At 46.2% G+C, this 21382-nt stretch overlaps 1 protein-coding gene and 1 long non-coding RNA gene across 2 annotated transcripts; one reads left to right on the top strand and one right to left on the bottom strand.

Moving 5' to 3' along the window:
• Window positions 1–4386: 4386 nt before the first annotated feature.
• On the bottom strand, window positions 4387–9305 carry LOC133382285 (uncharacterized). The gene is made up of 5 exons (XR_009761892.1): window positions 8477–9305; window positions 7074–7124; window positions 6718–6770; window positions 4650–4723; window positions 4387–4500 (listed from the first exon to the last, which is right to left on the bottom strand). It is a non-coding gene; the product is annotated as an uncharacterized LOC133382285 (long non-coding RNA).
• A 920-nt stretch (window positions 9306–10225) lies between these two features.
• Window positions 10226–20768, top strand: LOC133380413 (alpha-2Da adrenergic receptor-like). Its single transcript, XM_061617640.1, has one exon. It carries the CDS (start codon window positions 10790–10792, stop codon window positions 11987–11989), a length of 1200 nt encoding a protein of 399 aa, XP_061473624.1. The 5' UTR covers window positions 10226–10789; the 3' UTR covers window positions 11990–20768.
• The last annotated feature ends 614 nt before the right edge of the window (window positions 20769–21382 follow it).

Genomic DNA, 21382 nt, shown 5'->3' with positions numbered 1-21382 from the left:
ATGCTGGGAAAAACAGAAGGGAGTAGAAAAAGAGGAAGGCCAAACAAGAGATGGATTGATTCCATAAAGGAAGCCACAGCCCTGAACTTACAAGATCTGAACAGGGTGGTTCACGACAGATGCTCTTGGAGGTCGCTGATTCATAGGGCCGCCATAAGTTGTAATCAACTTGGAGGCACATAACAACAACAACAATCAAAATGTTTCTTTTAAGCTTTGAAGCCAGGCCTACACCTTCTAAGAAGAATGTACACACAAGACAATATTAGGAATGTCTGTTAACTGATTTTTTTAAATGCTTCCAATTGTTCTATACATCACTTAATATCTTTTCAGTGAAATTTCAGAACTGGTTATGAGGTTAAGTGTCCTACCTGTATTGTACAGTATGCTTTAGACGCAATGAATTTCCTTCTTTAAAGAAACCTTCTTACAGGCACATGTGTTTTTTAGATGTTCCCATGTCCCCGCTTCACATGTACCATGTGCTCCCTCAACAGAATCAGTGCAAACCACTTACCCACTCCATCATATACCTTCACATCACCACAGAATTGCCAGGATTCTTTCTCTTTCTACAGTCTCTCCAGCATTCACAACAGCTTTGGACTGCAATCCTTTGATTCAGAAATGCAGTTTTCCTGTTGCACCATTTGATTGTCCTACGTGGAGCTTCCAAATCGGTGTCTCAAAAATAATGGATGCTTTGGAGCTGTAGCATTTGTGTTTGCTCTGTATGACAACTATAGAGCTATAGAGTGTTATGGTAAAAGGAGCATCTATTATACTATTATGCCTCTCCACTTCACCAAGTGACGAAATGTTCCAAGGGTGCCATTACCCAGCTTGGCTTCCTCTGTAGGAGAAAAGAGCATTGGAGATTTTGGGGCCTGGCTCAGATATATTGGGAAAATCTGTGAATGAGCCGCAGTGTGCCTTGCGCTTGTGTGCTACCTCTCCTCTCCCCTCCCCTCCCCTCCCCTCCCCTCCCTCCCCTCCCCTCCCCAGGAGATCAGAAACTTCTGCTTCCACTTTTAAACTAACCACATTTTGAACAGAGAACTGTAGTTTGTTTAAGCTATGGTCAGTGAGAATAAGCCAGGATCAAAAGGTGGTTTTGACAAACCATAGTTTTTTGAGTTTGGATGTCTTTGGGAATTGTAGTTAGTTTAAAGGTGATTAGCTTGGCATCATGTCTGAACCTGGACTCATGATTTGTTTCACACCAAACAAATAGAGAGCAGTAACCAAGGTTTGTTCTTAGCTTACCGCTTGTTGCTTGTTTAAGGGAGACAAACCATGAGCCTTTGTTCAGGCATAATGTAAGCCAGGCCATGGGTTAGCTTCCAGCAATGCAGCAGCTTTGGGAGTGGGGGAGGAGCAAAGTGGCCATGATTTTTGCTTTGTACACTAGTGTGCTGTGCATTTACCTTTAAGCTACAGCTAAGCTCAACTGTGGTTTAAAATGATAGGGGAACCAGCCTAGAAAAGGACCTCTAAAGTAGGTCTCAAGTTTTGTGTTGCATGAGATGCCTGGAGAGTAGCCTAAGAGTTTTCATTGTACTGGGAACTTCCATACTATAACTGCTTCTCTCTCTCTCTCTCTCTCTCTCTCTCTCTCTCTCACACACACACACACACTCACTCACACACACACACACACACATATAGTAACCTCCCTTCAACTTTGTGTCTGTGTGAGATGCCTTCCCCAAGCTCTGATAAGTATATCCAGGGCTTTTTTTTGTGGTGGAACAAGATGGAACTGAGTTCCAGCATCTCTTGTTTTGCTGCTGCACTGCTACTCAAGCAGGGGAGTGGAAGAAACAGCATGCACATAAATTATATTAAGGGTAGAACTCAGTTTCCATACTTTTAAAAAACTGCCTAAATGATAACAGTCAGGCCTGGGCCGAGTCTGAGCTAGACCACCTAGAAACCCTCTGAAAAAGCTTCATTAGTTGGTAACGGTGTGATTCTGCAGTCAATTGAAAATACTCTGGTAGAGGGAACTAAGACCATTCTGCTGATTGCAGGGTACACACTGAACGCAACTGCCAGTCTGACTCTGGCTCTGCTGTGACATCACTGAGTTTCCTGGCTGAAGAAGCAACTTGTGCAGAGTTTATTGTTGCTTTGTTGTGGATTTAAAAAAAAATCATATAAAGCCAAATATCAGAAGATTTCTCTCATACAAAATGTAGGATGGTGCAGATGACAACTCAGGCCTGGTTCACACGGGAGCTGAACTTCGGATTAAAGATGCAGCATTTTCCATCGCAATAGATTTGCAGGGTTTACACTACCTACCTTCCAGTCCCTTCAATCCTACTGTTTTCCATTCACATTTGGTGTTCCTATCAAAAGTTAGTATCTCTGTTTCCTTGTGGTCCTGCCCCCAAATCTGCATGTTTAGTCCCTCCGGAGTATTGCTAATGGAGAAGGGGAGGGTTTTTTTTCATTGTTTCTTGTCAATTGCACAGTGAAGCATGGAGAGCGTGGGGGGGCACCCCCTTTTAAAAGTACTAATGAAATGTAATTTTTAGCGGAAGAGTATGTGTGTTTGTGTGTCTTCTGCAGTCTCTAGAGCAGCCTTTCCCAACCAGTGTGCCTCCAGATGTTGTTGGACCACAATTCCCATCTTTCCTGACCATTGGCAATGCTGGCTGAGGCTGATGGGAGTTGTGGTCCAACAACATCTGGAGGCACACTGTCTGGGAAAGGCTGCTCTAACGACTACCTGGTCCTTGTTTACTCAGACGTAGGCCTCAACAGGGCTTACCCTTCATTCAGGGCTCATCACTGATAACCATAGAGAGGTTCCTCCTGATAGATAGACCGTTGAAGTTGTTAGTTGTTATGCACTCTGAGCTCCCTCGAAACTGGGAGTGTGTGTGGGGGGGTGCAGTGCAATTCACATGAAAAACTTTTTTCATGCTGCAGTGTCCAGTGGGATTTACTCCCCTGCATACATGTGCAGGATGCAGCCTCAAATGACTACCTGATCCGTTGCTCCCATAACTCGCCTGTTTCCCCCAACTGCCCCCTTTACCCACAGCCATTTCTACTTGCATAAAGGAGAGGGATCTTGCTGCACACGAGCTCACACATGCACACCGGCTGTGTTTTAAAAAATGTTCTTTTTCCTTTTTATATCTAAGGCTGCAATCCAAAACATGTCTACTCAGAAGTAAGCCCCAAACCCCTCCAGCCATTACCACCCTTCTCTCCCCCACCACCTTCCTACTTCCCTTAACCAAGAGGCGTTTCTGTTTCATTAGCTACAGAGTGAGATCTCTTACATGTTTACTCCCTCCCCAGTATCGATTTTGCTAATGGAGAAGGGGAGGGTTTTTTTTTGTCAGTTTCATTGTTTCTTGTCAATTGCATGCCTCTCCCTGGGGGGAGAGCTGGGGGTGAAATTGACATCAAATCGGGAGGGGCGGGGAGTGAGTGAAAGCAAGCTGATCCAGCAGCAGACAAAGCCTCTCTTTTCCTGCCCAACAGCTGATGGGGATGGGAGGAGGAGCTAAAATTGGGGAACATGAGGAAGGGGAGATCAGGTTCTTTCCCTCCAGGCAGACAGATCTGTGTGTGAGAGAGAATGCATGCACTATAAGTTGTGTTCTTTTCCTCCCAGCCTGAAACAACCCAGACGTTTATTTTGCTTACACTTGGGGGGGCATTAATGTTGGTCTTTTGCACATCCACAAACCTATGTTGACATTAATGGGGGGGAAGTGGGGGGAAGGAAGGCTAGAGCAGCCGGAAGTGGCTGGTTAAGGCAACAGAAGCGAAATGGAATTCTTGGGGAGTTCAGGGAGCAGAGAAAGGGAAGTATCTGCAATTTACAATCCACCCCTCACCCCCCAGCAGGAAACATCAGAGTAAGGCGACCACATGGGAGGAATACTGCGAAGCAGAGACGTTTTTTCCTTTTTGGATTTTCTGTGGGTTGCTTTGATTTGGATTTAAAGAGAAAAGCAGCGAGACACCTACCCTTTGTCTCTTACATCATGTAAACTGTGTGAATTAAACAGGCATGCAAATAGAATTTAAATCACCATGTGAACCGGCCCTCAGTGTGCACAGCTTACATGTAATACAGGAGCATGGATTACTCCCTACTTGCATAATCCAACAAGGCAGTCCTTCCTAGCAGACAGCCACACATTGGATTTGCTGAGGATCTAGATGTAAAGTCCAATATTTGTAGTCCTTAATATCCTGGTTGTGTCCCAGACAGGGTTTTTTTCCTTTGATTTTTAGGGTGGGTTATTTCATAATTCTAAATTTGGCCACCCACAAACACTTTTCCCAATTCAAAATTGGATTGGCAGGCTGGAGATAGACTTGTTATTATTATCATTATTTATTTATCAGCATTGAGTTTGCATCCGTTCCATGTTTCCTCCAAGTGAACTTCATGACCAAATGGTGATTTTAGCCCTGGTCTCTCAGGTCCTTGGCCACTTAATATCCCTCTACCTTACCCATGTTCTGAGGAGAAAAGATTTAGGTTAATAAGCTGGGGGGAAGGGAATAATTCCCCCCCCACAAGTCTGGAAATTTATAGGGTCCCTTGTTAAAAGTCCTGTGTGACACCTTTAAGGCTAACCAATTCATGCTGCAATCCTGTACACACTTACCAGGAAGCATTCCTCATGGAATTCAGCTGGGCTCACTCCTGAGTAATTTACAGTTATTGTGGCGTGAACTCACACTAGAAATTGTGACAGCAAGGTAGACATTTAAGTGTTAAATATTAATAAACACTGCAGCGTCTAAGTGTCTACTGTTTCTTTGCAAAGGAAAAAGAACTAGAACGGGAGTGGGGGCACACACATTTTCTCCCAGCAGAGAAACAACTGTGACAGCAGGGACCCCTTCTAAACACATTTCAGTTTACCCAGTAAGACACTTTTCAGTTTACTTAGGTGCTCAGTATTTGTACAACTGCAATGCTTAAATGTCCATGGTATCTTTGCAAGTGAGGAAGATGGAAACTAGGACAAGTGGCTACACCTCTATGACTGAAGTGGGACTCTCACAGCTCCACCAGGTCCAATGACTACCAGCCACCACCCGGGAGGGGGTGCAAGAAGAGGAGAGGGATGGGAGAGGCATCTTATAATTTATCAAGCTGTGTATTCCTGCACCTCATTTTTTTTTACATAAAAAGCACTGGGTATATCATTCAAAGACACAGATCAATCTTGAGACCACCTCCTAACAATTAGCTCCCACCGATCCCATTAATTGACCATTCTCAACTATTAACCAATAATTTGTCTGTCAAAAGAATAAGTACATAAGCCCTGCTGGATCAGATGAAATGCCCATCAAGTCTAGCATCCTGATCTGGCAATGGCCAACCAAATGCGCTCATGCTTGCAGGTTTCCTACAGGCAACAGCAGTCTCTCCACATGCATCCTGAGCAACTGATATTAACTGGAGATAGTATGCAGTCATCATGTAATGTAATGTAATGTTTTATTTCTAGGCCACCTTTCGGCCAAATAGGCCCCCAAGGCGGCTTACACACAAATAAAAATACAAAATACAAATAAAAACAACACAATTTACAAAAAAAAAAAATCAAACTAACAAAGTCCTAACATCTGTAAAAAAACAGGAGCAGCAAACCAAAAGCATTCACCTTCCTGGTAAAGGGCAGTCCCCAGAAAAATGTCACTAAGAGCACGGGTGGGGTGGGGGCAAGCCAGGTGGAAATGCTTGCCCCTTGATGGTCCCAGCACAGTCTCATCCCTGCAGCAGCACGACTCAGCCTGCAACTCCTCCTGATAAGGCCCAGGCAGAGGGGTGGGGCAAGGCAGGTGGAAATGCTTGCCCCTTCATGGCTAATAGTATTGTCAGCCTCATCCTCCATGAATTTCTCCAACCCCCTTTTAAAGTCATCAGCTAGCAGTACTAACAATATTATAACACAGCAGTTCTGAAACTTTTTTTCCACAGGCCCCTTGAAAATTGCAGAAGTCATGATGGACTACTTATTAAAACATTTTATTCTGTATTGTAAAACAAACACACATTTTGCTTCTGGATTAAATATGAAGAAAAATAATATTTTCCCCCCTTCAGTGTTGGCATCAAACCAAAACTGCATCATGAAAATTACTATCTCTGAGCGAGGCCATTAAGAAGGGATCTTTAGCAGGTAATTGTTTGAGGAAAAGTTTGGAAACAATATATGAACATCTGGGGTCTAAGCCAGGGCCTTGTTATTCTGTTTGCTAATTCATCCCTTTCAAAATGGCCTTGTTCTTTGTTGTCGATAAATAAATAAAAGTGCAAGGCCAAGTAATTATATTCTTGACTATTCTGGAACCTTCTGCATATCACCAGAATAGAACTCACAGCCACACTGCTCTGTAGACCACATTTTGAGAACCCTCTGTGGCACAGAGTGGTAAGCAGTGGTAACGCAGCTGAAGCTCTGCTCATGGCCGGAGTTCGATTCCAACGGAAGGAGGAAGTTGAATCTCTGGTAAAAGGGGTCGAGGTCCACTCAGCCTTCCATCCATCCGTGGTCGGTAAAATGAGTACCCGGCATATGCTGGGGGGGGGGGGTAAAGAAAGGCCGGGGAAAGAACTGGCAATCCCACCCTATATATACGGTCTGCCTAGTAAACATCGCAAGACATCACCCTAAGAGTTGGAAACGACTTGCATTACAAGTGCGGGGACGCCTTTACCTTTTACTGTTCTAATACATCAGTTCATAGGTGTCCTGAAGGGCTGGGATGTTCTGAAATGAGAAAAGGGAAGATTGGCAACTAGACCTCCAGATAATCTTCTAACCAGGGCTGAAAACATTAATCTGATTAATATATCAACCATGAAAGGTCATTGAGTAGCAATATATGCATCCTGATTGTGAGCATGACAGTAAATTGATTTTCCCAATAATAAAAGGGTGTTTGCTTTGCATGACTGCAAAAATGGTTTTTAAGTTGTAATGGAGATTAATTGATTAAGAGCAAGGCAGTTAATCAGCTAAACCTATAATCCTAAAGGTAGCTAAACTACAATCTTGAATCCAGGTACTTACTGTAGGGCAGAAATAAGCAGTCTGTGAATTGCCTCTTAACCACCTATGGGACTGTAACATAAAAATCCTTTAATTAATTGACTGGTCCATTCACAAATTAGGCAGTACAAGATCTGATGTTGCTCTGGGGTAGAGGTCTGTTAATGTGCATGATCTGCATTGTAGTCTATAATTCAATGATCATATACCAAATTCCAACATGACTTCAGATTCATTCACAACATTCGATATAGTTACCCACCATATTTTTATCCTTCCTTTCCTCCAAGGAACTCAAGTTGGCGATTCTGGGAGCTATCCTATTTATCCACAAAACATCTCTATGGAGATAAGTTAGAGTGACATATAGACTGGCTCTGGGCCTCAAAGAGCTTTATAGCTTGTGGGATGGTTACTGCCAGGAATAGTCCATTAAACAGCTGAAAGAAATGGTACAAACAGTTCTTATGACAGGACTAAATATAGACTTACATATCCAAAGCTGTAGATTTATCATCTTATGAAAATGGAAATGGACTGCCTTCAAGTCAATCCTGACTTATGGCTACCCTATGAATACGGTTTTCACAGTAAGCGGTATTCAGAGGGGTTTACCATTGCCTCCTTCTGAGGCTAGTCCTCCCCAGCTGGCTAGGGCCTGCTCAGCTTGCCACAGCTGCACAAGCCAGACCCTTCCTTGTCCGCAACTGCCAGCTGGGGGGCAACTGGGCTCCTTGGGACTATGCAGCTTGCCTACGGCTGCACAGGTGACAGGGTACGTAGCCCCTGAGCCACTCACTGTGGGGGTGATCTGAGGGACAAATCATGCACGCACATTGTGTATTAAAGTTGTGAGATGGATTACAAATGCAATAAATATATCTATTCAAAAGCTGAACAATACTCTCGAGGAGACAATAAATGCAGCAGTTCAGTACCTTGTGTTCTCATCACCATTTGTTTGCAGAGGTATGCCTCAAAACAAGGCATCTAAAACCTGTACCAGATTCAGTGACTTGAATGCTAAGATGTTAAGTTGGCGGAAGGGGCGTTTCCCACTGCTTCCTCATCCCTGCAACTATCTGCACCTCTTCAGAGGGTTGGGGGTCTCTCTTGGTCAATATGGGGTGGGCATGGTGGTGGGAAATCTTCCTTCCGTGAACTCCCTTGTTTAATTTATCAGAGGGCACAAGCCTGATTCTCCTAACAGCCCCCTCCACCTCTGTCCTTAATGTTCAAGGAGACTCCCGGAGAACATGCAGGTTGCTGCAGGGAAGAGGAAGGGACATGAAACTTTCCTTCCATAAACTTTCTTAAGTTAACTTACCTTAGGATCCAAGCCAGGATTATTAATTGCTTGTGGAAGAGTTCTGGGCAAATCAATAGTTAATGCAGAATATGAATAATTCTTTGAGATCTCCTACCTTGCAGATTGCTAATAGGCACTCCAGATGTAAATATGGAACGGTTACTATAAATTGCTCAGGCAGGCCCTTGGGGAACAGCTCTTTCAAACGCCTACAAGTCTGTGTATCTTGTTTTAAGTTTTAACTTTAAAATTCCTTATTTGGGGCTGGGCACGCACAGCAAACAACGCCTCAGCCAACATCTTTTGGGGAAAGATCGACTGAGTGTTATGGGTTTCGTTGGCCACTGGGTGGCAATGCTGAGCTGAACGGACCTTGGGTTTTAGCCCCGGAGTCTTGCGATGAGCGGGCAAAAGACTTGAGTTTTCGGGCGTGGCTTCCAATCGAGGTGGACTTCTGGGCTACTCACTGAGAAAGGGTTCCTCAGTTAACGAACCGTTTCAGATTCCCGCCTTCTCTTTATGATGCAGGAACCATTGGCTTGGAAGAAGAAAGATCGTCGAGAAGAATGTAGACGAGACGAGAGATTTCCATTTCGGCTTAACTTAAGCTAGTGACTGATTACCATGCTCTGTACCTGCAGCCTTTAAAAAAAATCCCATAGGTCAACGCAGGAATATGTGGCGGATTAATAAAGACGGCACCTCTGAGGACGCGCAGAGTTCTTTTTTCTCAGTAATGAGAAACTACAGCCACGCATCTGAGACTCTCTAGGGCTAGGCACATGGTTGGTTTCCTGCCAATCTGTAGCCCCGGAAATAACTGCGCGTTTGCATTCTGTGGTGGATCCAAAAGAAAAGATGGTGTTGTGTGAGGAGTTACTGATTGGGAACTTGCTCCAGCCATTAACTGGGGACTACGTTTCCCATATATATACAAACATATTCAAAATGTTCACCTCTGCACAGTGTATTAAAAATGCCGCTATACAAATACATTTTTGAAAAATACACCAGATCTGCATGTGTGATAGATTTCATGTTATCCTTTCTTACATTTGCCTATATTCTATTCTATTAGCATGTAAGCTACTGCATTCCCAGCTATTTATCTCAGGGTTCTTTTTTCAGGTACTCTTGCACAACCAGTTTCCATCTGTCTAATCTTTCTTGGTAATTTTCATACTTCCTCATTATCCTCAGTTGAACAATTGCCATCGGCTCCCATAACCTCCTACCAACTCTTTCAACTGTTTGTGCACGTGAACCTTAACGGCGTTAAAAATATACAACAGTGGGGGCTTTCTCCAGCCATCTTCCTCCTGACCAGTTGGCCATGCTGGCTGGGGCTGATGGGTGATGGAGTCCAAACCCTCCGGAGGGCACTGAGTCTGGGAAGGTAGCATTAGGAGTGGGCCGTAAAAGAGAAAGGAAAATGCCTGCCGCTCTCGCCCAGGCCCCAGAGTCTTACTGGATGGTTGTCTTTCGCAGCCGGTGCAACCTCTGTAAAGTAGGAAGTTATCCCCCTCTTAGGTGGCCTGGAAAAAGCTGGGACCTTCCCTCGGTATATTTATTGAGAAGTAAGTCCGATTGGGGTAGTGGGATATGCGCTTAGGTGTTTAGGGTCTGGGTCGGAAGGCAGCTGGGCACAGCCCTTCCTCCGTGTGTGTGCCTGTCAGGTGCTCTGGGTGAGCGGGGCAGGCTCCCTCTCCTGGTCTCTTAGCGTTGGCAGCAAGCGGTCTCTCCCACCAGCCGGAGCTGGCTGGGCGCCTACGGGCTAGCCAGCCGGCACTATCTGCCCCTCCCTTCCCTCCCCCAAGGGATCTGCTCGAAGGCCGGACGCGGAGAGGCTCAGAACTGGAGCAGCTTTGCCGGGCTTCACACCGCTGCAGGAAAAGGGAAAGGGAAGAATCAGCGAGAAGAGAGAGGTCTACACTGCAAGCATCCACCACCACCACGCAGCAAGGTTGCTTTGGACATTCCTATCAAGCCAGTGTCAAGGGGTTGAGGCACTGGAGACTATGCCCTGAAGAAATTGCACACCTTCCAGATCCGGTGCCTGGGACGCTAGATTTGTCTCCTACCGAGTCATTTCACGGCCTATCTTTAACAACTCTGGAGTCCGCTATGGCATCCCAAGGACCATCCTGCTCTTGGGGATCCAGCGTACCTCACCAGAGTCTGTGGTTGTGCTTTAACATCTGACGTGCCACGCCAGGATCTGTTGCACTTCTCCAGGATTGTGCCATTTTGCCTCCCAAAACTAGGATGGCATCATGGGAGAGGAACGTTATTGGGATCATCCTTTTCTGCACCCATGACTGTGCAATTGAGTATGCGTTGTGAGTGGGCCTGAGCAAAACTTGGGAGCCTGTGAACCACGCACAGGCAGTCTTGGGCACCCCCATGGCCTGGTCTGAGGGTGCATGGGATGGAGCCACAGCAAAATGGATCTGGCAATCAGAGTGATCTGGCACCCACTGGCCTCCCTTACTCACCTCTTGCCACAGCACTCATATTGGTGGCTGTTCTGGCCGTGGCACTTGTGACCCTGATGGGGAACGTGTTGGTCGTGCTGGCTGTGTACACCAGCCGGGCCCTCCGGGCCCCACAGAACCTGTTCCTGGTGTCTCTGGCTGCAGCAGACATCCTGGTCGCCACCCTCATCATCCCTTTCTCCTTGGCCAATGAAGTTATGGGCTACTGGTGCTTTGGTGGCCTTTGGTGCAGCCTCTATCTGTCGCTGGATGTGCTCTTCTGCACTGCCTCCATCATGCACCTCTGTGCCATCAGCCTGGATCGATACTGGGCTGTGACCCGAGCTGCCCGGTACAACCTCAAAAGGAGTCCCCGGAGGGTAAAATGTATGATTGGGGCCGTCTGGGCCATTGCTGCCTTTGTATCTCTCCCGCCACTTTTTAAGTCAACGCACCAGGATCAGGTGTGCTTGCTCTATGACGACACCTGGTATGTGCTGGCTTCTTGCACAGCCTCTTTCTATGCCCCCTGCCTCATCATGGTTGCAGTCTACTGCCGGATCTACCACGTGGCCAAGCACAGGAACTCAATTGTCATTGCTGCGAGGCGCATCTCTTACCCCAACCTCATTGCTGTGGCCAAGTGCGATGCCCGCAGGGTGAGTGCCCAGCACCCTGGAGAAGTACAAAATGCGGGCCTGGAGCAGGGGCAGCTTCCACACCCCCAGCCTGGTTTGCCCCGGTTCTCTCAGCAATGGAGGGTAGAAGAGATTGGGAATAGTAATGCCAGGCCACAGAGGAACCCAAGGCTTTCCTGGTCAATTCCCTCTAACCGGCAGCAGCGCAGGAGCAGGGACATGTCCATCTCCACTAACCGGCTGGTGCAGGCACGGGAACGCCGATTCACCTTTGCCCTGGCTTTCATCATTGGGGCTTTTGTGCTGTGCTGGTTCCCGTTCTTCTTCACGTACAGCCTCGAATCTGTGCTCGGGGAAGGCTGCTGCATCTCCAAGCCACTCTTCAAATTCTTCTTCTGGATTGGCTACTGCAACAGCAGCTTCAACCCTATCATCTACACTGTCTTCAACCGGGACTTCCGGCGGGCTTTCCAGCACCTTCTGTCCCGATCCGATCCGCTCACATGTAGGAAATGAGGATTGTGCCAGACGGCTGAGGAGGGAGTCTGAGAGTGGCATGGTGCACTGCAGGCCAGGGCTTTGAGGCCTGGGTATGGAATGTCATCCTGGGGTCATAGAGAAGGTAATGGGTTGAGGCTGATGAACAGATTATCTTTGCTGCCAGTTATTGCTGAAAAACTTCTAATACAGTGGTAAATTGTATTCGTGGCACAGGCAGCAAGACTTGTCTGACATGCCTCAGCAGGACCTCAAGGGGTGGTAGGCCTAATTACGGCATAGAGTCAGGCTTATGCTCCTGTCTGCCTCTCCAGTCATGTGCTGCTGCCTGCTTTCCAAGCTCAGTAGACTAGAGACAAAGCGCTAGGGCTGGGGAGTGGAGTGGGGAAGCGTGCACGTGTACCAGTGATGTAGTAGTGAATTTTAAAGTGCGGGTGCTCTTCCTAACAACCATCATAGCCAGCCCCTGTAGCCACGCCCCTTCTAAGGTTACACAACAAAAATGAATTTTTGGTCAATGCAGACATTCGCTTTTTTCCCCCTCAACCTCTTCCGCCACTCCCACCCCACCCCCTTGTTTGAGATATCCAGCTTGATGAAGAATTCCGGTGGACTCTTGTTCACAATTTTGAGACATTTTGGTTGGTCATAATAAAGGCAGTTTGATTTCCCCCCCAAAAATAAAAGTGGCAGTTTAACTCTTAGCCATGCATACTAAATGTAACCTACTTCTTCCTCTGTTTAGTTTATTTGGTGGGTTTCTCTCTGAGAAAAGCTGGTTTTATTTTGACATGCAGAGGATTGGCAAACAGCACCCCTGGTGATGACATCATGGTCCCTGCTCTGACATAAGAAGTGCTCACTTCGTCTCTGCCCATCTGTGCCACTGATAGGAACCGTGGCATGAACTCCTCCTTTCAATTTGCCTTCTTGTGGCAGACTTGCCAAAACATTTGCCCATTGCCACATTAAAGCAAGCAGATGTGTCTGCTGGGCTCTGCTGCCTTGGCTTAGGAGTGCAAATGACAGGCTCCATCAACCTTAGAGATCAAGAACTGAAGCAGGTTGTTAGTTCCAAAAACTGTTCTAGCCCACAAAAGCTTTGCTGTGTGCCTTCCTCCAAGCTGCTCCCTTTGTGGGAAGGATAATAGCATGAGAAGCTAAAGGTCTACTTTAGAAGAGATTCAGTGAGGTTGCCTGCTTCTGTGTTGTGGATGAAGACGTTCAGCGGATCTCTCCCAAGTACTTTTCCTGCCTCAGGTTTATAGTTTCCTGTCAAAATTAAGGCAGTGGCATTTGAGGAAAGTGTGGGCATAGTAAGAACATAAGAATTTCCTTTCTGAATATCAGGCTAAATATCTATTTAGTGCAGAGGTAGGGAACCTTTTTTTCTGTCAAGGGCCACATTCCTTCAGGGCTAATCTGTCAGGGGCCTTGTGTCAGTGGTGGATGGGGCCTTTACACTCTCCCTCTCCCTCTCCGATACTCCTTTCTAGCTCCCACCCCTTATCCTCCCTGCCCAGCAGGCTGTTAAGGAAGGGCTAGATAGCCCTCAGTAGAGTTCTGAACTGTTCATATGCCTGATGGCTTTTGAAATTAGACTGAGGGCCAAAGGTTGCCTACCTTTGATCTAGTGGCCTGGTACTCTGTAACCTTGGCCAGCTAGTTGTCCCTGGGAAGCTCATAAACAGAACATGATGAAGACAACCCTGTCCTCTTCTTTGGCCTCAGAATCCAGTAGCCAGAGGTGTGCTGCCTCTGAACATTGTTTCTGTGACATCTTTGGGCCTGAGAGGCTGGAGTTTAGGTCCACCTGTTCCCCAGAGAAAGCAGCAAATAAGAGGGACCAGGCAAAGCCACAGCTGCCCTATGGGCAGAGTGTACGGGAGCGGAAGAGAAACACACACACCACTCTGTGTGGCTTTGCAGAAAAGAAGACCGGTGAAGAGTTGCCATTTTCCTTAGCCTCAGCTGTGGACCGTGAGGAGGGTCAGATGTGGGGCTGGTGGAACATCTGGAGCGGCTGCTGTATCTCCTCTGCCTGCCCCTTCATTCAGCAATCAAATGCTTTGGTTCTGGGATGTCTACCTTGCATCTCTGCCCATTTGCTGATCAGAGGAGAGCTGGGCAGAGCCAAGAGGGAGGCCAGATGTTGAATGAGTCAGTCAGCCATCTGGCTCTGGGAAACAGACATTTAGCCCAGATCTCGCTCCTGGACAGGTGCCAGCATGTGGGCAATGAAAAATGGGTTTCCACTGGCCAGCCATAGTGAACACCGATGGGTTGCCTGCTTTGGGTGAGGCAGAGCTACAGCTGTGAGAGGCAGGGCAATATTTGGGTTTTTTTGGGGGGGAAGCAATGTATTTCTTGCATGAAGCTCTTGGGCATTTGCATCTGATATCGCTGCCCCAGCTATTTTTGCTCTGCTGTTGATGGTTGCAGCCAGGGGAGGATTCAGCGTTTCAGGTGTTGCAGAGGTGGTGGTGATGAAGAGATTGTGGGCAGTGCCTGCAGTCCAGCTACTTGCAGATCTCTAGCTTTTCCTGTTATTCTAGTGTGTAGCAATTGGTTCCACAGGTTGAAGCTGGTGCTGCAACACACCGTCCTGCTGTCTGTGGTGCACCCCAACCAACCACCAGTTCCAGGAGCCAACCTCCTATTCCCCCCACATACAGAGCATGACTCCAAACTCAAAGCCCTATTTGAATACTGACGGCATGGTTGGTTGGGGAGGGGCTGGCCTCAAGTACTGCTGTGTATCTAGGATTTCCACTTTTCCCTGACCTTTTAACAACTGTGTGCCCGGCAGGCATTCAACAAATGTAGCTTTTCCTGGAATTGTGAGATGGGGAAGCTGTGCCTGTTTAATTTCTGCTGCAGCTATTAAAGTGGTAAAGCCTCTCTATGGAAGAAAAAACAAGGTGGCATTCCTAGTGCTAAAGGCTGATTCACAAATTGTACTTGCAACTGACAGGGCCTCTCTTTTTTCTGATTCAGTTAGGGGGAGGAGAGGGAATGTGTGAAAGTTTTACGCATGTAAATTGCTTTCCTACCAGCCAGCCTCCTATACATTTTGAGACAGGAGTGATCCTGTGACTAGATAATGTAAAAACTAGGCCTTAAGTTCCCAGTAGGCATGTCAATTAACAATGATTAATATCACTCTCTTGCCTCATATACGTACCCATGGGGGGGGACTGCATAGTTAATACCCCAACATTACATATTATGTGACTATATACAACAAACAAAAACTTCAAACAGTAAGTCACACAAAAACATCTACCCTTCCTTCACAGAAAACTGAGCAATTCAATGGTGATGGCAAAGCTAGAAGGTATCCATGGAGACAGGCCCTATTTATCACGTTATTAATCTACCCGTTCCAGCAGCTCAGAAAGGGGCAGCTGGTGTCTGGCTGTTGTCAGCTTGGCACGCCTTTCCCTTACGGAGGCTTGGTGAGTTCTATTTTCATGTTTTGATTGCCCACTTGGGTACTGCTATGGAGAAAGGCCTGGGAATAAAATGCCCATCTCTAAAAGTGCAGCGCACCTGCCACAATGGCTTAGCCTCCCCATTTTACATCAACCTACCTGTCACGTTTCAAGCATCCTTCATGTGCACAGACTGGAATTTCCCTCCCTGCTGATTTGGAAATCTCTCCCAGTTTTCATCTTCCACTTCCACCTTCCTGGAGTGTTGAAAGATGCCAATGGCTCATTGTCTTCTGTGGACATGTTAGACATGGAATGTCTCAAGTGTCAACTCAAAATTCTACCCTGGAGATAGGCCAAGCCCACATGGCCATACTTGACTGGAGGATCTTCTCCTTTCAACCCCCTCTCCTCATTCTACATGGTTACAAAATGGGGGTTATTCCCTATGAATATTTGCTGAATATAATGGGTGATCCTTTTAAGACAGCTTGGGCATCTCCGCAAGCACATACTATGAAGCAGGCCACATTGCAACATGCTAACTTGAGGTGAAAAGGCAAAGGGGGCACAGATGTGCAAAGCAGGCATCCAGGGATTTGCTTTGACTCTTTACACTGATTTAAGACTACCTATCAACTAAACAAAAGATGTAGCAGCCATAGCTTCCCCTGACCATTATCTTATCATCCACAACCACCACCACACACAGGTGCATAGCAAGCAAGATTCCAGGTGTGCTGCACAGCAGGCTAGTCTGGGGAGAAAGAAAAGAGAGAGAAGGAATGAGTCCTGGCTGCTGCATCTCTTGCTTAATTGGTAGTTGTAAAGGGGAAAAGCAAGTCTCTGGGCTGTAACCTGTCAGCTCTTACTGGGAGAAAATGTTTGTGAGATACCTGGCAGAGCTTTTGCACATTGAGGCACTAACGTTTGCACCATACAATCATAATCTGTAAATTTGAGAAAGAAAGTGATAAAATGGACCCACTCACAAGCAACGGAGGCGGATTTTGGCACATGCTCTTTTCCCCCCAAGGGACTTTACAGCAGCAGGCAGCACTCCGGAGCCACCTTGCCTGCACTCCCTCGTGTAGCTGAACCCTTGATGGGCACTCCTGCTGCTGCACCTTCATTGGAGCTACCAGCGATTGTTTAAGTTGGGTTTTAGAAACATAGGGCCATAGGAATTTGCTTTATAATGAGTCAGACAATTGGTCCATGTAGTGCGGTGTTGTCTGCACTGACTGGAAGCCGCTCTCCAGGATTTCAGACAGGAGATCTCTCCTAGCTTTGCCTGGAGATACTGAGGGTTGAACTTGGGACCTTGTGCACGCAAAGCAGTTGCTCTACCGCTGAGCTACAGTCCTTTCAGTGGGCTGTGTTTTCCATTCTACCAAACAATAGTTGACTACTCTGTTTCTTCCTCCCAGAGATATTTCTGTATCCTGATTTAAGGTACTGTATTCTGTCACTTAGGAGAGCCTGGGTCCAGACCAATCACTCTGCTCTGGGGTTTTCAAGTGTCCCTCTATGCTAAGCAGTATTTGGCCAAGAACTGCTTGTTGTTTGAAGCCTGGTGTGTGTGTGTGATAGGAATAAATGACCCTACATCCCAGGCGACGGGGGAGGGGGGGAAGGGTCTCACTGGGGTTGCATTCAAATTCTTGTGTCAGTAAACTCCTCCCACCCCACATCTCTGAGCAGCAGCCAGCTGGCGTGGGGGACAATCGGGCTGGAGAGGGCTTTGATGTCTGAATGGAGAGATGGGCCCCAAGGGAGCTGTATAGTTAATGATTGTGCAAGGAGGTAGGAAGAGCAATATGTTCTCAGGATGTTTCTTAGCTCCCCCCCCTTGCCCCTCTTGTTATTCTCAACCCCCCTTCCTCCCTCCTCTCTGCAATTTCCCTGTAGAGGTGTCAGTTTGGGGAAAACATGTTCTGAGTGGAGATTGCCTGCCGGCTCAAAGCTGGAGACAGGAAATTTGACTGAATTAAATGTGCTTTTGTTTGGACTTCCTCCTAAGAATCCTGGGGACTGTAGTTTACCCCTCACAGAGCTACAATTCCCAGCACCCTTAACAAATTACAGTTCCCAGGATTCTTTGAGGGATGTGCTTTAAGCGCACAGTGTGTATGCAGTGGCTCCAGATCCATCCATGCAGTGCAAAGGTTTAATACCCCTGTATGGATGGATGTGCCCAAAGTGCTGAGGTAGTAAGAGCATTGTGGGTGGGGAAAACTGATCAGCATCCTCAGCCTTCCTCCCCCTCCTCCCATGCTCATCTCCCCTAAGAACATAAGAAGAGCTTTGCTGGATTGGGCCAGTGGCCTATTTAGTCCAGCATCCTGTTCTCACAGTAGCCAATCAGATACCTATGGGACCCTTCTCCATTCACTGGTGCTTGCAAAGCAGTCCTTTTGCTTGTTTCCATTAAATAGATGGTGTCCTGCAGCAATTTTGTGGTGCTGAGGTTGGGTCCTGTAGGTCAAGCCCAGAGCAAAGCCCCATTTCAGGAACAATCTGGTAACCTTTTGCTGCTGGAAGGGCAAAGGGACAGGCTGTGGCTTTGCCACAGATGTGGTATGTGCTTATTTGCACAAGGATGGCAAAAGGCCACCCAGAGTCGAGGGAGCAGGAGCAGGAGCTGAGCTGATACGGAATCTCTTCATGCAGAATTTCCATCCAGGCTGAGCAGACGATGTGACTGAAACCTGATCACAGTGTGCAAGCTAGGAGATGGGGAGAAAAGGGGCCAGAGATTAAGTGGGGGGCTCTCCTCATGAGCTAAGACAGGAATGTAAAGCAACCCTGAGAGAGCCAGGCTCGCTGGGCTGCTTGGCTCAGACATGCAGAGACCAGAGGCTGACTAATTTCCCCAGCTTTGTGGCTCAAAATAGAAAAACTTGAAACATTGACCCTTCACCCATCTAAAAACAGTTGTTGGCGCCATGGGAGCTGGATTCCACAAACCCAGGGCCCAGCTCCAAACTCCTGCGCTCACTTTTGTTTCCAAGCCCAGTGATGCTGTATGATAAGGAGCCAGGCCTAGAACCCTCACACACCAGTTCTCAAGGAGACTCTCAGCTGGACATCCATCATAGCTGTGGTCTGGCACAGGCTCCTGCTGGGGGGTGATGGTCTCCTCTCTCTTCCTGTGGTTCTGAATAGCTGTAGCCAGCACTCCTTAGTAGCATTTCCTGCACTCAGGAATACTGAACCACTCATCATTAGACACACATACAAACACACATGCCCTGCTCAAGGCTGGAGACAGACAATAGTTCCCACCGCTCTCCCCATGAGAGTTAGAGGTGGTTTGGAAAGGGGTTGCTGCTTGTGATTTGTTGCCTTGGTAAACATGCTCTGTAAGGTTTTGTACGGTTTTAGAACCCTGTTTGCTTGGAGTAATACAGGAAGAAACATGTCTGTATCTATGGACAATGATGCCTCTTTCATGTTACTTTCAACTCTTTGAGGGAGGACCATACCTGAGTACTAGAGTACGTGCTTTGCATGCAGAACGTCCCAGGCTCTGTGCACGCAGGTGATGTGAGGGGCATTTCTTCCTCAGATCCTGAGGCCAATCAGGGTAGACAAAACTGAGCTACACAGACAATGAGTTCGTATGTAAGTCTTAAATAAAACTGCCTCCCGCTTTTCTAGTGCGAGTTGGCTGTTTGCTCATTATCACTGACATTTTGTCCGCTCATTATATCTATAAAGAGAAGCTGGGGCTCCTCAATCTCTATAGACAGGAAACACAGTTTATCTGTATAACCTGGAAGAGCTAATCTTAGATCACTTCTAGAACATGTGGGACACAGTAGCCCACACTTGCAAGGAGCACCCAGGCCATCTGAGCTGAGCTGCCTCATAAAGAACGCTATAGGATAACTCTGACTTCACTCCTTCCCTTGCCCAGTAATCTCAGCTGCAGTTTGGAGATGGGCTGAGGAATTAGAGCTCTCCTGGGTTAGGGGTATGTGGCCCCATGGAGCAAAGTAAAAACACGACATACAGCTATTCTGTGTTTTTCCCGATTGTATTTTTACAGCATCTGTCATTATCCAGGTCCCTGAGCCTGAGCTCCTATGAGTAGTTTCCACTTTCTGTTTCTATGGCTTACAAGCATAGAAAACACATAGAATCAAAGAAATTTGGGTTGCCTCCAGACTGTCAGTATTTTGTGGGAGGGATTCAAGTATATACCAGAACCTTAGGTTTGCACAATTAACATGGATTAAAGCACTCTGTTACCCTAGCACAACACATCCACTTTTTTTTAAGCCATACCTTTTGCAGTTTGGAAAGTAACATGGAAGTGTATTGAAAAGTGTGGGATGAACAAATTATTCACAGAAAGATATATAAACAGCCTGTAAGTAAATCAGGATGAATGCAAGATGAACATTCATTGTCATATAACTGCCCCATAAACAAATGAGAACGAATGTTAATTAAAGACCAGACATAGCTGAATCTTCATGTAAGCTTTGTGCAAGCTAATCAGAATAAATACCGAATAAATAGGTTGTCTGGGCTAGAGGTGATCTAGTCTAACCTGCTACTGAATGCAAGAGCTGCACGGCAAGATGCAATCACAGCAATCCAGACAGAAGGCTGCCCCACCTTCAGTACCTCCAACAATTCACTGTTCCACTTTCACTGTTCCACATTTATGAAGTTGTTACTGTTTCTTCTGATGTTTAGCTGAAATCTGCTTCCCTGCAATTTCCACTCACTGGTTCTAGTTCTGCTCCATCTTCTGCATGAGAGCCTTTCACAACCCTGAGAGTTTTTGACCACATTCACAACATAGGAAAGATGCTTGACAGGTACTTTCAGAACTGGTTTGAAAGAGAGGTGAAGTTACTTCGGAACACAACATTGAAATTTGATTGTGGAAGTCAAATACAGGTACAAAAATGTAAAAACAAAAGATTTCTATTTCAAATGTTAAGATTTTGAGAATATTTACAGCTTTTGTTGGAGGAGAGGGTTGGATTTCAGCTCTGTGTGTCAATGACAAAAGCTTTTTCAGTCCTTCCCCCCTCAATAAAAATTGGTTGGAACTTCAAAACTAAAAATCTGCTTTTTCAAAAGTTTCAAGTGTGATTTTGGAGATTTATCAAATTTTTAAATCTATATGGAATGTTCTTTTAGCATTACATTATGCAGAGTATGTCTGAGACTAAACATGTTGTTTCTTCTCTTTACCAAAAAGTCAAAATTCTTCTCTCTCTCTCTCTCTCTCTCTCTCTCTCTCTCTCTCTCTCACACACACACACACACACACACACACACTTTTTTAAAAAGTAAAAGAAATTGTAACTTCATTCAAATAAATTAGGAAAATTAATACCTTCTGTGCATATGTCCTTACTTTGTATAATCTTGCTCAATTTTCATAATCTGTTTTGTACTCAAACTCTGAGTTTCTATGTTGTTTAAATTCATTTTTGCAAGGAGTGATGTGATGGTGGTAAAACAAGTATGAAGGAGCAGTGCTTTTGGGGGGATGGTACTGGTAGGAATATCGTCACCTCCTTCTTTGCTGCCCATGGCATCCATTTTGTGCTGACACCTATGCCACTTTTATCAAGGTATCAGCACCTCGTTTTTTTACACACCCTCCAAAAAAAAATCAATGTAAAGGAATATATACGTTAGGATTATGGTTGAAATCCATGTGGAAGAGCCAGATAACCATTCAGGATGCAGAATCTCTACCATCATCCCCACAGCCTTTTGCAGACATGTAGTTACATGTTTTCCAAGCATGTGTCCTACTACAAAGACCAGTCTTTTAAAAAAACCTCTTTAAATAATTAGGTTCCATTCAAAATTCTGTGTACGGAAGACAAACCACCTAATGCTCCTGGCCATCTAATCTTACAATGATAAAGACCTTGTTTTTCATATCAGGGACAGCTTGAAGGTAAAGCTTTGACTACTGAGGGTGCCTCCAGGCTGTTGT

This window comes from Rhineura floridana, chromosome 3, assembly GCF_030035675.1.
Source record: "Rhineura floridana isolate rRhiFlo1 chromosome 3, rRhiFlo1.hap2, whole genome shotgun sequence".
NCBI lineage: Eukaryota > Metazoa > Chordata > Lepidosauria > Squamata > Rhineuridae > Rhineura > Rhineura floridana.
The sequence above is the reverse complement of the archived record's forward strand: the minus strand, read 5'-3'. Positions and strand labels throughout refer to the sequence as shown.